Source organism: Orcinus orca, chromosome 20, assembly GCF_937001465.1.
Source record: "Orcinus orca chromosome 20, mOrcOrc1.1, whole genome shotgun sequence".
Classification (NCBI taxonomy): domain Eukaryota; kingdom Metazoa; phylum Chordata; class Mammalia; order Artiodactyla; family Delphinidae; genus Orcinus; species Orcinus orca.
In genome coordinates, this window is record NC_064578.1 from 38277651 (window position 1) to 38294838 (window position 17188).

The window sequence follows — 17188 nt, forward strand, 5'->3', positions numbered from 1 at the left end:
GTTAATTCTGGTATGTCTCCTTACGCCCACCCTCACTTCACAGTGAAAAGTGGTGACTGCAAATCCAACTGGAAGAAACACCTCAAAATGTAATCATCAAAGAAACAAAACCAGCAGGATCATTTTCACACAAAGATAGTATTAAATTTCAGATGCACTACCCCCTTTCTTCCTCTTGATAGGATGGATGCAGGAGCTTTGGGAGACATGAATACCCACACCAGATGAAGGAAATAACAGAGGAGCACTCCCCTTTTGGAAAGCTTCCCTCAGATAATATCCTATGCCACTGCCTCTTAAAACTGAAGAATTCTAAGTTACTCCCATAAATGATGAATAAAATTTCTTGGCCTGTCATACAGGGGGGAGTGGAGGGGTATCCCACACACATAGCCAGGTGTGCAAAATAAAGGAAACTTGGATACTATTGTTTCTGCCAATGCCAAAAAACATCTCCCAGGTCTTGGAGACAACCAGCTAATTCTACCTCATCCTAACCATGAGCTCTCTAGAATCTCTGTCCCTGACACAAAGAAGGTAAATAAACAAGAAAGTCAATTATAGATTTCACAAATATCTTGTACACCGGTCTGTAATTTTTAATTAGAATCAACTATCAAAGACACTGCACCTTTGAAGTCTTTGAGCATAACAATGTTTAACAGTGGCTTTATTAGGTGAATGCTTGAAAGTATTCAACATTAAATTCAATTTACTTCACATGTTTGCAAACACATCATTAGCAATTCTTAACTATTTCAAACCAACTAATTCGAAGTACAGAAGGCTTGTTTTCAAATAACTCTTCTGAGGTGACACGAAGACTGAAAGAAGCCTATAACGTGAGTCCTGGTCTCTAGCCAACAACTACTATATCATCACTGGTGAACTCATATGAGGGAACTTCTAGGTTGAGAGGTGCAGGCCCCTTCCTGATCCTGCCAGATGCATCATAGTGTGACCCATGGCAAGGGCAGTAATAACCACCAAAATCTCCTGCATTTGCAATGGGTACACAACCAAGATGAGTGCAAACACCTATCAAGATAACCCATTCAGGTTTCTTTACTCGTTCTAAATCATGCTGTGGGTCCCTCAACTGGGACACTTCAACTGCAGATTCCTGGTCAATTTCCTTCTTGGTTCTATGGCGCACAAACAGGGGTTTGCCTCTCCATTTGAAAGCCATGTTCTTGCCCTCTGGAATATCGGATAACTTGATTTCGATTTTCGACATGGCCAACACATCAGCAGAAGCACTCATGCTGGAAACAAACTGAGAGATGACATTCTTGGCAGCATACGCAACACCCACAGTAGTTGTTGCAGTTATCAAATAGGAGAAACCTCTTCTAGCCTCACTGCTCTCTTTTGAAGACTTTGTACTATCTAACACTTCAGCACGACGATAGTCAGAGAAGTCAGGCACTTTGATGTCCGTATGGGAATAACGAACAGAAGCAGGGACTGCAAGATAAACAGAAGGTTAAAAAACACAATTAGATAAGGACTCTGAAAGGGGTATACATCAGGAAATGGACCTTTATGGATTCACGAGCAAAAATCAAATTATAAAAATGTGAAATATGGCACTCACTGGTCTCAGAAATGGTCAAGTTGGCAATGCCAGCATATAAAATACTGAAAACAAAATGAAGTCAACCACTACCTATCATACTGGTATGAAATCATTAGATAATAGGTATAATTGTGTTCCTCCTGATTGAACACTGCGATTCAGAATTCATAACAATTCAGTGTATCAAGTTAAAAAAGTTAAATAGCACTGTAAACAGCAATATTTTAAGTCCCCCAAAATTCAATCTAAGACATAAGTATCACCCGTATTTTCTGGATTAGAAGAGACCCTAAAACTCATCTAGTCCACTCATTAAATTGATGTGTGATCATCTTATTAAACCAAATGTCTAACTCTATTTTCCTATCTACCTGCTCTCTGAAAGAACTGCTAAAAATTCATAAAACACTAATCTGTTAAATAATAAATAATAAAACACTAATAAGTTAAATAATCTGTAAACAGTATAACTTTAGTTGCAGAAAACTTAATTTCTATTCTAGATTTTGGGGTATAAATTCAAGTAAAACCACCAATGGGCAGAAAAGGATATACTTATCAGGATACGGAGCTATCAAAATCAAATGAAATCTCCAAAAGAACCAATTATTTCAATTTAATATTTAAAAAAAGAGCAAATTTTTCATGTATCTGGCTCTTCAGTGAAGGGCAAAACATCTATAAGAGTAGGGGCATTATCTTTCTTTTTTTACTGCTGAGGATCTCTCAACTGGGACACTACCACTGCAGGCCATAAAAAGGCCAGATGTTTACATCAAATGAATATTAAATAAACAAATAATTACTGTTTATGCAGTATTCTGGATGCAAGCAGTTTATTTTTTGAAAAAACAGGTATGTCCTTCTGTCCCATACCATTTTTAACTGTCTGACAAAAAATTAACTTACAGTATCACTTTTAAGTATGTTTCAGGAAGTAAATCTCTTTGTAAACTCTATATTCATTTAAGGAAATCTGCTACAGGTTTCCTTTTTAGAAAAGGGACACTAAAAATTCCTTACTTTTAGAAAATGTTTCCAAAAGAAATATGCACTTTTAAAATGCATTTTCATATAAGTTGCAATTCTACTTGACCTACTAGGCTGTCTCATCCTAACATACTTCCTTGAGCAAACATTACAATAATACATTTCACATGGTTCTCAAGGTCAGTAATTTTATGGAAACCGTTAAGTATTCACAGACAATGGTGAAACCTATCAAAAGCACTCTATGTACTTTTCTAACTCAACATTTTCTGTAGGGGACCAGGACACAAGTAGTGACTACTTGAGATCCACAACTATGGCAAAGTGACATATCACATATTACCCTACTAATCACTTTCCCTTAGCACTGTCTGGGATTACACAGGAAAGATGTGTATCATACTTAAAAGATGAAGAAACCAAAGTTCATACCTCTACGTTAAAAGCCCTATTTACAACCCTTCCACACAAGGAAATGTACGGGGACGCTAAATAGAATGGCTTTGTCACAGGGACACTAAATAGAATGGCTTTGTCACTATCATCCAGAGATTTGGTGGCAAAAGAAATTCAGTTGTCTATTCCCATTCTATCTAGTAGGTTACACTTTATACTGAGCTCCACCATCAAGAACATAAACTGCCATATTGCAAAAATCATTCTCTAAATAATCTATATAAATTGTATTAGGTGTGACTTAGTAGCAAAAATCCTAGCTAGATTTAGCTCTAAACTAAACTAAAATCAGACACTTATAGAAACATCATCTAGAAATGGAGAAAACTTAAGGCATTGTAACAAAACAGGGTTTTTTGATTTGTTTTGTTTTGTTTAAGGTGAGCTCTAATGTGTCCCAACTCAGGGATCTTCTCCTGACCCAACCACCCCTTCCCACATCCTCTACTAACCATCTTTCCACAAACCATCTATACAGCAGATTTTAATATGAATTTAAGCTTCAAGCTGAAGGCATGATTGCAGAAAAGAGGTTTGCCTTATGGGTCTACTTTACCATTCTTGGAGAAGTCAGGTAAGCCCCTGATTTTTAGAAGAAACTCTTTAGCTATTTGACAAATTCCAAGACACTTTTCACCTTTGTAACTGAAATTTTCTCCTCCCTTAGTGTTTCTCACCTCAAGGTCCAAAGTTGCTTGGGCAACTTCTCTAAAACCCACTGGTGCCTGCTAAAAAAAATTGCCACTTTATTCATTCACAAATACTCTGCACCAACTATATGCAAAACCTGAGATTGTGGAAGACAGACAAATAAAGGAGATATTCTCTACACATTGAAGCTCAAGGTCAGAGGAATCACCAATAAATGCAATACAGAGTGGAAAGTGTTATGTGCTATAAAATGTAAAGGAATCAGCAAATGTAAATTTTTATTGACCTGATCCTGAGTTGAGATTGAAAGGATGGGTAAGACTTGGAAATGTGGAAAACTGAGTGGGAGGACCATTTAAAGTAAAGAGAAAAGGGTGAATGAAGGCAGAATAAAGAAGGTGGGGGCAACCTGGTGTAGGGCAAAGGTCACCAATACAACTGTCAATGAGGCCAGGCAGGTAGCACAATGAATCAAGTAGACCTGATGAGGGCTGTGATGAACTGGAAAAGCACTTGTTCCGACCAAGGGTGCAGCCAATGCACAGCACACTAGACATGGAACTAAAGCCCAGTGCTGCCAACTTTCAACATTTCCAGAGATGCCAGAAATAGTCTGTTTTTTAAAACTATGCAAGTTGGGCAGACCTCAGGCACCTGGCTCACAAGCTGCCAATTCAGGATCTCCAAACAGAGCATAAAAAGAAAAACAGAAAACAAGGCACCAAAGATAAACTAGGCTCTGCTGACAGAGGGTGTAAAACACACTCCTGGTGAGAGCTTATGGCTAAATCAGTCTTTCAAATCCACGCACTATCACGTACACAACGTGTATCTTGTAGTCCGTTTTCTCATCTGTAAAATGGGAGTATCATCAATCTCTGCCGGCTGCTCTTCTTGAGAATGAAATTCATTACGGTGTGAAAACCCTTTGGCCCAGTGCCTGAAAACACTGCTGATACTCTGCAGTATAGTCTACACTATAAACGACCTTGCGGCTCGTTTCTTTTTCTTCGGATCTGCGGTGGTGACACGGAAGGACACTAAAGGATGGGAGGTAGCGAGCGGGACAACTTTTCAAATATTAAAAGCAATTCCTATTTTTTGAGAATTTATAAAGTGCCCCCAGAATGTGTTAATGGCTTAACTTATACTTTTTCCATCTGAACCTTACGATATAACCTACGAAATTGGTATAATAATCCATTTCACTGGTGAGGGAACACGTTTAGGAATTTGCCCAAAGGCAAACGACCTGTAAGCAGCAAAATCTCTTGTCAGACTTTGCTAGAAGCAGTCGGCCTCCATAGTTCTTGAACTTAACCGACGAAGTAGAAAAATTAGCCTGTGGTCGGGAAGCCTACACACAGCCACAGAGGCCCAGAATGTCAGAGATGGAGGTCACCTGAGACCGCCCAACGGAGCAGCGCCCCCGCACAGGTAAGGACACCGAGGCCCAGGGAGGTACAGAGGCCTGCCCAAGGTCGACCCATCCAGGCAGGCAACCCCATCCACAAACAGGGCTCCGCTCCATCTTCCGGCAGACCCCCCGCCCTTCTCGGCTGCTCCCTGGGTCCAGGGCCGGAGGGAGCAAGAAAAGAGGGACCCCTCAACCCCCGGTCGTTCCCCTCAGCCCGGCTCACCATTGAGGCCCACGGAAGCGACCAAAGGCCGGGCCGCGGCCTGGCCACTCAGCGACTCCCGGCACAGAAAGGACCGCTTCACATCCAGTACTGGCGACTCCGAAGTGGCGGGCACCGCGGCCTGCACCAGGGGCCGCAGCGCGCCCGCCACGCCGCGGGACGTGGCCGACAGGACGGGCGCAAAAGGGCCCGAGCGAACGGCGACCGAAAACATGGCGACGGCAGCTCCAAAAGCTAAGCCGGTGACAGGGACGACCAACCTCCTGCGGCGCAGGCGCGAAAGGCGCGGGACCCGTGACGTCAGCGCGCAGGCAGAAGAGGAGCCCCGCCCCCACACAGGGCGGGGCGAGCCTGGAGCGCCGCAGAGTCAGAGGCGATGCGAGACCGGCAGGTGGGAGGCCGTGCGGCCACCTGTGTTAGCCCCGGGTGTCTAGCGGCCTCAGTTCAGGGATCTGCCCCAAGAAAGGGGACAATGGAGGCCCCCAGGAATGTCCCATGGATCGATTTTGCGTCCGTTAGGGCAAAAGTCTCATTTATGGGAACCTAGGGATAAAAATAAGTTATCATAATAGTTTAAATAGGGATAATAATAATTCTTAACATGTTTGCAAATGTTTATATATATACCCAACCATATGTGTAAAATATGGTTGGATATACATAGAAAACCCAGAGCAGAACTTAATATGTAGTAATTACTCTGTGTTTACTATAATGATTATTATCGTTATCTAACTAAAACCTTTAAAAGCATTTTTAAAAGTCCAGAGACTTATGTGCAAAGCTTAATAATGATGATGATGATGGTGGCTTATGTTTATTAAGCGTTTACTATGTATAAGATTTTGTGCTTTACCTTCATTCTTTCATTTATAATCAAGATCCCTATAGCTACTATTTTACCAGTGAGGAAACAGAGGTTTAGAGGAATTATGTGCCCAGGACAGGATAACCCAGTAAGCTCTGAAGTGGGGAAATCTGTCTTCTTAGTCTGTGCTCTTACCTATTGTCACAGTTTCCCTAAGTGAGATTTCAGGGAATGCAGAGATACATCCCTAAATCAGTTTCTATCACATGGTGAGAATGTTATTTCCTTTTTACTTCTCTTTAAATTCTTCTGATTACACCAATGAGAAAGTCCCAGTTTGGTGTTAGTATATCTTTAATTCTTCTCAAGACTTACTAAATCTCTCCTTTAACAGAATAGGTCTTAAATTCAAAGCCGTTAGGTAGTTGAATCTAGAGAGGATTTAATAATAGTTTATTTTCGTGGTATACATTTTCTAACCATACTGATTTTCCAAAGACTGTAGTGAGATAAAGTTTTTTTTACATTTATTTAGTCAAAAGTGAGTTAATTTGGGCTTCCCTGGTGGCGCAGTAGTTGAGAGTCTGCCTGCCAATGCAGGGGACGCGGGTTCATGCCCCGGTCTGGGAAGATCCCACATGCCGCGCGCCTGGGCCCGTGAGCCATGGCCACTGAGCCTGCGCGTCCGGAGTCTGTGCTTCACAACTGGAGAGGCCACAACAGCGAGAGGCCCGCGTACCGCAAAAAAAAAAAAAAAAAAAAAAAAAAAAAAGTGAGTTAATTTAAATATTAAGTAAATATTAATACAAGCAGTGCACAGATTTGGCAGGGTTGTGATGGTGGTGGGTGTATGAACCAATGAAGTTTCTCTGTGTGCTTGCATGGGCTCTGTGACCTAGGCAAGTTTCCTAACCCCTCTATGCCTCAGTTTCCTCACCTAAAATGGAGATGGTGATGATACCGTCTGTGAGGAATAAATGTATTAACATGTATAAAGCACCCAAGGGGCCTTGTACATACTAAGCTCCGGGTGAGGGTTTGCTGGTATTGTTTTTATCTGACATATCATCTACCTACTCTGAGAAGCCTTCATTTGATTCCTGATGATTCAATGATATTCCTCTCTAGGTCCACAGCACACTGACCACTTCTGCCTGGACCCTCCTCAGGGCCTAGGTCTTGGCCTTGCTTATTGCCCCAGGGACTGTGTTGTACTCTCAAGATTGGAACTGGCCTCCTCAGGGGCCACCCTGGCTCGGCTAGCCACAGGGCGGGCACTGGGTTCACCCCAGCAACAACCCGAATGATAAAAGCAGACCCTTCCAGAGAAGCTAGTACACGCCATGCACAGTTGGAGTGCTTTACATAAAATAACACATTTAATATCACAACATCCCTCTGAGGTGTGTAAGAGTAAGTGAAGGATGAATGGTGAAAAAAGGAAGGAGCTTCATAAGGTGAGCAGAGTAGGAATTGTTATCACTAGGCTCTCAGGGTTCAATCCCAGTTCTGCTATTCACAAGCTATATCCTAAGATGATTTATATATAACCTCTGTGTATGCCTCAGTTCTTCTATAAAATGAGAATAATAATAGTATCTACCCCCCAAAGGGTTATTTTAAGGATTAGATGGATTAATATATATAAAGTGAGTAGAAACTGTGCCTGGCAAGTGCTATGTAAATGTCCATAATAATAATAAAAATAACTCTTTAAATTTTTTAGATGAAGAAACTGAGATTCAGAGAAGACAAATGACTTACCCAAAGACACATCATATTTTTTTAGTTTTTTGAGATATGATTGACATATAACATGTGTAAGTTTAAGGAGTACAACTTGTTGATTTGATACACTTATATGTTGCAACATGACTACCACCACTATAGTGAGCTAATATCTAAGTCACCTCATATAATTATTACCATATCTTTTGTGGTAAGAACACTTAAGATCTACTCTCTTAGCAACTTTCAGGTATATAATATGCTATTATTAACTGTATCATCATGCTGTATATTAGATCCCCAGAACTGGTTCATCCTATAACTAGAAGTCTGTACTCTTTGACCAACATCTCCCCATTTCCATAAATCCCTAGCCCCTGGTAGCCACCACTCTACTCTGTTTCTATGAGTTCTGTTTTTTTAGATTCCACATAAAGTGAGATCATACAGTGTTTGTCTTTCTCTATCTGAATTATTTCACTGAGCATCACACCTTCAAGGTTTATCCAGGTTGTCCCAAATTGTAGGAGTTCCTTCTTTCTCATGGCTGAATAATATTCTATTGTGTATTTGTACCACATCATCTTTATCCATTCACCCATTGACAGAAACTTAGGTTGTTTCCATATCTTGACTAGTGTGAATAACGCTGGATGAACATGATACAGTTCATGATCATTCCAGTGTTATACAGAAACTCAAGATACAGTTTTCATTTCTTTTCGATATATACCTGGAAGTGGGATTGCTGGATGATATGGTAGTTCTATTTTTTATTTATTGCCAAATCTCCATACATGTTTTCCATAGTTGCTGCACAAATTTACATTCCCATCAAGAGTGAACAGGTTTCCCTTTTCTCCACATCTTCACCAACACTTACGTCTTGTCTTTTTGATGACAGCCATTTTAACTGTGACATCTCATTGTAGCATTGATATGCATTTCCCTATTAGTGATGTCAAACATGTTTTCATGTACTTGTTGACCATTTGTGTGTCTTCTTTGAAAAAAATGTCTATTCAGAACCTCTGCCCATTTTTAATTGGGTTGTTTATTTTATTACTGTTTAGTTGTATTAGTTCTTCACATATTTTGAATATTAATCCCCTATCAGATATATGATTTGCAAATGTCTTCTCCCATTCTGATGGTTGCCTTTTCATTTTGTTGATGGTGTTTTTGCTATGCAAAACCTTTTTAGTTTGACATAGTCTCACTTGTTAATTTTGCTTTTGTTGCTTTCAGTGTCATAGCTGAAAAATTGTTGCCAAGACCAACGTGAAGGAAATTTTTCCCTATGTTTTCTCCTAGGACTTTTATGGGTTTTGTTTCTATGTTTAAGTCTTTAGCCCATTTTGAGTTAATTTTTGTGAGTGGTCTAAGATAGGAGTCCAATTTCATTTTACTCCCTATGGTTATCCAGTTTTCCCAACACCATATATTGAAGACACTATCCTTTCCCTCATTTAGTATTCTCAACTCCCTTGTCAAATATTAGTTGACTGTATAGGCAAGAGTTTATTTCTTGACTCTCAATTCTGTTTCAGTCGTCTTAAATTTCCTAAGACTTGTTTAGTGACCTTTTATATGATCTAAGCTGAAGAATGTTCCATGTGCACTTGAGAAGAATATATATTCTCCTGCTGTTGGATGGAATGTTCTATATATGTCTGTTAGGTTCTTTTGGTCTAAAGTTTTGTTCAAGTCCAACATCTCCTTGTTGTTTTTCTGTCTGTTTTTCAATCTATCCATTGTTGAAAAAGAAGTATTGAATTCCCCTACTATTATTGTATTATTGTCTATCTCTCCCTTTAGATCTGTTAGTTTTGCTTAATATATTTCATTGCTCTGATGCTGGCTGCATATATATTTATGATTGTTATATCTTCTTGATGAATTGACCCCTTTATTATTATATAATGACCTTTTTGTCTCTTGTTACCATTTTTGGCTTAAAGTCTATTTTGTCGGTACCTTCTCTCTTTAGGTTCCCATTTTCATGGAATATCTTTTTCCATCCCTTCACTTGAGCCTATGTGTGCCTTTTAGCTGAAGTGAGCCTCTAGTGGGCAGCATATATTTGGACCTTGTTTTTGTTGTTGTTGTTGTTAATCCATCCAGCCACTCTATGTCTTTTGATTGAGGAATTCAATCCATTTACGTTTTGAGTAATTATTGATAGGTAAGAAATTACTAACATCATTTTATTAATTGGTTTCTATCTGTTTCATAGTTCCCTTATTCCTTTCTTCTGTCTTGCTGCCTTCCTTTTTGAACTGATGATTTTCTGTAGTGTTATGTTTTAATTACCTTCTCTTTATCTTGTGTGAATTTGCTGTGGTTTTTGCTTTGTGGTTACCATAGGGCATGCATATATATATATATATATATATATATATATTTATTTATTTATTTATTATTATTATTTTTTATTTATTTATTTTTATTTTTATTTTTTTGTGGTACGTGGTCCTCTCACCGTTGTGGTGTCTCCCGTTGCAGAGCACAGGCTCCGGACACGCAGGCTTAGCGGCCATGGCTCATGGGCCTAGCCGCTCTGCGGCATGTGGGATCTTCCCGGACTGGGGCACAAACCCGTGTCCCCTGCATCAGCAGGAGGACTCTCAACCACTGCGCCACCAGGGAAGCCCTATTTATTTATAAAATACAGTGAATTTTATGCTTGTAACAATTTAACTTCAATCGCCTACAAAAGCTCTACCCTTTTACTCTTCCCTTTTATGTTTTTGATGCCACAATTTGCATCTTTTTATATTGTGTATCCATTAACAAATTATTGTAGCTATAGCTGGGCTTTTTTTATACTTTTGTTTTTTAACTTTTGTAGAAAGTGGTTAACAAACCACCATATTACAGTTTAGAGTGTTCTTTATTGGGGGGGTTATGTTATTTTTTTTAATTAACTAATTTATTTATTTATTTATTTTTGGCTGTTATGGGTCTTCCTTGCTGCACACAGGCTTTCTCTAGTTGTGGCGAGTGGGGGCTACTATTTGTTGTGGTGCATGGGCTTCTCATTGCAGTCGCTTCTCTTGTTGCAGAGCACAGGCTCTAGGTGCGCGGGCTTCAGTTGTTGTGGCTCACAGGCTCTAGAGTGCAGGCTCAGTAGTTGTGGTGCATGGGCTTAGTTGCTCTGCAGCATGTGGCATCTTCCCGGACCAGGGATCAAACCCATGTCCCCTGCATTGGCAGGCAGGTTCTTAACCGCTGTGCCACTGGGGAAGTCCCAGTTTAGAGTATTCTGAATCTGACTATATTCTGACTATATACTTACCTTTACCAATGTGTTGTATGTTTTCACATTACAAGTTAGCATCCTTTCATTTCAGCTTGAAGAACTCCTTTCAGCATTTCTTGTAGGGCAGGTCTAATGGGAATAAAATTCTTCATCTTTTGTGTATCAGGGAAAGCCTTTATCTCACTTTCATTTCTGAAGGACAACTTTGCTGAATATATTATTCTTGGTTGGCAGTTTCTTTCAGCACTTTAAATATATCATCCCATTCTCTCCTGGCTGAAAGGTTTCTGCTGAGAAATCCACTAATAGCTTTATGGGAGTTCCCATGTATGGATAATTTTTTTTCTCTTGCTGCTTTTGAAATTCTCTCTTTGTCTTTGATCTTAAACAATTTTATTATGTGTTTTGGAGAAGATCATTTTGGATTGATTTTGGGGCTGACCTATTAGCTTCATGAATTTGGAAGTCTAAAGCTCTCCCCAGATTTGGGAAGTTCTCAGCCATTATTTCTTTAAGTAAACTTTCTACCCCTTTCTCCCTCTTATCTCCTTTTGGGACTCCAGTGACTCATACATTGTTCCTTTTCATGGTGTCCCATAGTTCTATAGGCTTTCTTCATTCCTTCACCCTTTTTAATTTTTTCTCCTCTGATTGGATAATTTCAATTGATCTGTCTTCTAGCTCATTGACTCTTCTTTTTGGTCAAGTCTGCTGTTGAAGCTCTCTGTTCAATTCTTCAGTCATTTTATTCTTTAGCAACACAGTTTTTGTTTGGTTCCTTTTTATGTTTTCTATCTCTTTGTTGAACTTCTCATTTTATTCTGGTATTGTTTTCCTAATATCACTAAATTGTTTGTTTATGTTCTCTTGTAGCTCTCTGGGCATCTGTAAGACAATTATATTGAATACTTTGTTGGGCAATTCCTGGATCCCCATTTCTTTGGGGCCAGTTACTGGAGGTTTACTATATTCCTTTGTGGAGTTGTTTCCCTGACTCTTGATCCCTGTTGCCTTGCATAGGTGTCTGTGCATTTGTAGAAGCAGTCCCCTCTTCCAGACTTTATAGTTTGACTTCAGTAAAGGAAGTCTTTTTTATCTGTGTGTGAGGCACACTGGGTCATGCTGTGACCCTGGATCTAGTGGTGCAGGGCATCAACTGTGGGGGCATGTGATAACACTAGGTCTGGAGGTGTGTGTTGTCTCTTTGACTCAGGGGTCCAAAAGCATCAACAACTGTGTGGTCCTTGGTGAACACTGTGGGGGGTCACAGTGGCTGCAAAGGCTGTTGGGGTCCTCCTCAGTCTAGTAGCTAGACCTGGATCCTCTAGGTCTAGTAGCTAGGCACCTTGGCAGGCAGTGGTGATGCCCAGAGCCAGTGGTGTGCACACACTGGTCTGCAGTGGCCAGCTTTAGGTGCCTCCATAGTGGCAGGGGTCAGTTGTAGATACACACATAGTGATGGGGCCCAAGTCAGGCAGAAAGGCCAGAGCCAAGTATGGGCTCATTGACAGCTACCAGGGCCCTGGCTGTTAGCACACTCTTCTGTGGCTGCATAGTCTCCCCCTACGCATGCACACTGCAGAGAGGCTGATGATGGGCATCAGGCCACTGGTGTGCAGTGCACAGCTGGAGGGGCTTGCCCCAAGCACATGCACAGTGGTAGAGGTCAGCCACTGGGCTGGCATCTTGCACTTGTGAAGCCTCAGAGACCTAAGCTGGCTGCCTGTGCAGTTCCTGGGCTCCAGTGGGGGAGAGGAGACTCAGGCAGCTGGCATCATCAAATGTGAATAGATGTGAGGCAAAAGCTGGTGAAATCTGCAGGGCGTCCATGGCAGCTGTGCTGGCCATTTGTTCCTTCAGTGGTGAAATCTGCTGGGGTTGTCTGCACAGCAGGTCACTATGAACCACGATCACTTCTGCTGCATGGCTGATACTGGTACCCCCTACTTTTCTTCCCTGTTCCTAACCATCTTTGATTTTTCCACTTTGCCAGTCTAAGTGTGGTAAAACTGAAGCAGGACCTTTTTGCAGTGCTCCCAAAAGTCTGAGGAAGCTAGTGGTTCACCCTGCCCTTCCTTTCCTAGAAAGAATTCTTTCTAGGTGGGATGTCCCCTCTTGGCACTGAGCAGTGTTGGCTTGAGGGATGGGTTGATGTAGGTAAAACGAAGCTTTCTTTCTCCTTTTCTTGTGAGGTTCTTCTCAGGTTTTTGTTTCACTGTCTTGCTAAAGTTTCTCACATGGACTCTGGAGCTCTCCCAGAGCTGTATTAGTTTGCAGATCATGATCTAATTGCTGATCTTTGGTAGGGGGATAGAGACTGAGTCTCCTGTGTTGCCATTTTGATGACATCACTTTTCCAAAGGCATTTCAGTGATAAGTAAAAGCCATTTATTTGTTCTGGGTTCCAGTCCAGTGTTGCAGCAGGGAGAAGGGTAACTCTGTGGTTGAATATCTGTCCTCTCCTAGAAGATGGAAACTAGAATCCAGGAGTGGCAGGCAGGAAGTTGAATCTATGTAGACCAATCTGAATTCTACTTTGGAGTTGTTTTTTCTTTGTTTGTTTGTTTGTTTTTTAACTGAAGAGGCTATTATCTTTCATGCTTCACCTCTCTTTCCTTGAACACTACATCTTGATAGGCTCTGGGGGCACTCAACCTGGTTTACATACCACCTCTGCCCCCATTGCTGTGTGACTTTAGGCAGCACTGAGCTTTGAATTCCTCAGCTACAGGGATTTCCCTGGTGGTCCAGTGTAAAGAATCTGCCTTGCAATGCAGGGGATGCGGGATTAATCCCTGGCCAGGGAACTAAGATCCCACTTGCCATGGGGCAACTAAGCCCACGCGCCGCAACTACTGATCCTGTGCACCTCAACTGGAGAGCCTGTGGGCCACGAACTACAGAGCCCACGTGTCCTGGAGCATGCGCACCACAACTAGAGAGAAAAAACCTGCACACCACAACTAGAGAGAAGCCCGCATGCCACAACTAAGACCCAACAAAGCCAAGAATAAAATAAATAAATAAATAAATAAATTTTAAAAAGTTTTTCAGCTATAAAATGGGGGTAAAAATGAGATTGCTGTGAGGATTAAAAGAAAATGCACTAAAGTACTTACTATTTGGTACACAGCAGGAACATAATAAATGTTGTTATTTTTGTAAACTGAGAGGGGCAGAGGTGTTATTTTTGTAAACTGAGAGGGGCAGAGGAATAGCCATGGGCTTGGGAACATAAATGTTTGGGAAGCTTCTTAATTCCCAGGAACTCTGAAAAGCAAAGTGTATATAAGAATAAGGCAGGGCTGGAGGAACCAAGATGGCAGAGTAGAAGGACGTGCTCTCACTCCCTCTTGTGAGAACACCAGAATCACAGCTAGCTGCTGGACAATCATCAACAGGAAGACACTGGAACTCACCAAAAAAGATACCCCACATCCAAAGACAAAGGAGAAGCCACAATGAGATGGTAGGTGGGGTGCAATCACAGTAAAATCAAATCCCGTAACTGCTGGGTGGATGACTCACAGACTGGAGAACTCTTATACCACAGAAGTCCACCCACTGGAGTGAAGGTTCTGAGCCCCATGTCAGGCTTCCCAACCTGGGGGTCCAGCAACGGAAGGAGGAATTCCCAGAGAATCAGACTTTTAAGACAAGTGGGAATTGATTGCAGGACTTCGACAAGACTGGGGGAAACAGAGACTCCACTCTTGGAGGGCACACACAAAGTAGTGTGCGCATCAGGATCCAGGGGAAGGAGCAGTTACCCCAGGGGAGATTGAACCAGACCTACCTGCTACTGTTGGAGGGTCTCTTGCAGAGGTGGAGGGGTGGGGCTGTGGCTCACCATGGGGACAAGGACACTGGCAGCAGAAGTTCTGGGAAGTAGTCCTTGGCATGAGCCCTCCCAGAGTCTGTCATTAGCCCCACCAAAGAGCCCAGGTAGGCTCCAGTGTTGGGTTGCCTCAGGCCAAACAACCAACAGGGAGGGAACCCAGCCCCACCTATCAATAGTCAAGTGGATTAAAGTTTTACTGAGCTCTGCCCACCAGAGCAACAGTCAGCTCTACCCACCACCAGTCCCTCCCATCAATCCTCTTAGATAGCCTTATCCACCAGAGGGCAGAGAGCAGAAGCAAGAAGAACTACAATCCTACAGCCTGTGGAACAAAAACCACATTCACAGAAAGGTAGACAAGATGAAAAGGCAGAGGGCTATGTACCAGATGAAGGAACAAGATAGAACCCCAGAAAAACAACTAAATGAAATGGAGATAGGCAACCTTCCAGAAAAAGGATTCAGAATAATGATAGTGATGATGATCCAGGACCTTGGAAAAACAATGGAGGCAAAGATCGAGAAGATGCAAGAAATGTTTAACAAAGACCTAGAAGAATTAAAGAACAAACAAACAGAGATGAACAATACAATAACTAAAATGAAAACTACACTAGAAGGAATCAATAGCAGAATAACTGAGGCAGAAGAACGGATAAGTGACCTGGAAGACAGAATGGTGGAATTCACTGCTGCAGAACAGAATAAAGAAAAAAGAATGAAAAGAAATGAAGACAGCCTAAGAGACCTCTGGGACAACATTAAAACTGCAACAACATTTGCATTATAGGGGTCCCAGAAAGAGAAGAGAGAGAGAAAGGACCACAGAAAGTATTTGAAGAGATTATAGTTGAAAACTTCCCTAACATGGGAAAGGAAATAGCCACCCAAGTCCAGGAAGTGCAGCAAGTCCCATACAGGATAAACCCAAGGAGAAACATGCCGAGACACATAGTAATCAAACTGGCAAAATTAAAGACAAAGAAAGATTATTGAAAGCAGCAAGGGAAAAATGACAAATAACATACAAGGGAACTCCCATAAGGTTAACAGCTGATTTCTCAGCAGAAACTCTACAAGCCAGAAGGGAGTGGCATGATATACTTAAAGTGATGAAAGGGAAGAACCTGCAACCAAGATTACTCTACCTGGCAAGGATCTCATTCAGATTCGATGGAGAAACCAAAAGCTTTACAGACAAGCAAAAGCTAAGAGAATTCAGCACCACCAAACCAGCTCTACAAAAAATTCTAAAAGAACTTCTCTAAGTGGGAAACACAAGAGAAGAAAAGGATCTACAAAAGCAAACCCAAAACAATTAAGAAAATGGTCATAGGAACATACATATCGATAATTACCTTAAACATGCATGAACGGATTAAATGCTCCAATCAAAAGACACAGGCTTGCTGAATGGACACAAAAACAAGACCCATATATATGCTGTCTACAAAAGACCCACTTCAGACCTAGGGACACATACAGACTGAAAGTGAAGCGATGGAAAAAGATATTCCATGCAAATGGAAATCAAAAGAAAGCTGGAGTAGCTATACTTATGTCAGATAAAATAGACTTTAAAGAATGTTACAAGAGACAAGGAAGGACACTACATAATGATCAAGGGATCAATCCAAGAAGAAGATATAACAATTATATATGCACCCAACATAGGAGCACCTCAATACATAAGGCAACTGCTAATAGCTATAAAAGAGGAAATTGACAGTAACACAATAATAGTGGGGGACTTCAACACCTCACTTATGCCAATGGACAGATTTATCCAAATTGAAAATAAACAAGGAAACAGAAGCTTTAAATGACACAACAGACCAGATAGATTTAATTGATATTTATAGGACATTCCATCCAAAAACAGCAGATTACACTTTCTTCTCAAGTGCACATGGAACATTCTCCAGGATAGATCACATCTTGGGTCACAAATCAAGCCTCAGTAAATTTAAGAAAATTGAAATCATATCAAGCATCTTTTCTGACCACAATGCTATGAGATTAGAAATGAATTACAGGGAAAAAAAACGTAAAAAACACAAACACATGCAGGCTAAACAATATGTTACTAAATAACCAAGAGATCACTGAAGAAATCAAAGAGGAAATCAAAAAATGCCTAGAGACAAATGACAATGCAAACACAACAATCCAAAACCTATGGGATGCAGCAAAAGCATTTCTAAGAGGGAAGTTTATAGCTATACAAGCCTAC

General features: G+C 41.1%; 1 protein-coding gene across 1 annotated transcript; it reads right to left on the reverse strand.

Annotated features, from left to right (window-relative positions):
• Positions 1-576: 576 nt before the first annotated feature.
• LOC101274086 (cytochrome b-c1 complex subunit Rieske, mitochondrial) lies at positions 577-5581 on the reverse strand. The gene is made up of 2 exons (XM_004284869.4): positions 5317-5581; positions 577-1467 (listed from the first exon to the last, which is right to left on the reverse strand). The coding sequence occupies exons 1-2, from the start codon at positions 5528-5530 to the stop codon at positions 857-859; spliced, it is 825 nt and encodes a 274-aa protein (XP_004284917.1). The 5' UTR covers positions 5531-5581; the 3' UTR covers positions 577-856.
• Positions 5582-17188: the final 11607 nt, after the last annotated feature.

Excerpts from the sequence above, each read along its gene's own strand:
- LOC101274086 (XM_004284869.4), bottom strand. The coding sequence starts at position 5,530 with ATGTTTTCGGTCGCCGTTCGCTCGGGCCCTTTTGCGCCCGTCCTGTCG. Across the intron at positions 1,468-5,316 it reads CGCTTCCGTGGGCCTCAATG|TCCCTGCTTCTGTTCGTTAT; the intron begins GTGAGCCGGGCT and ends TTTATCTTGCAG.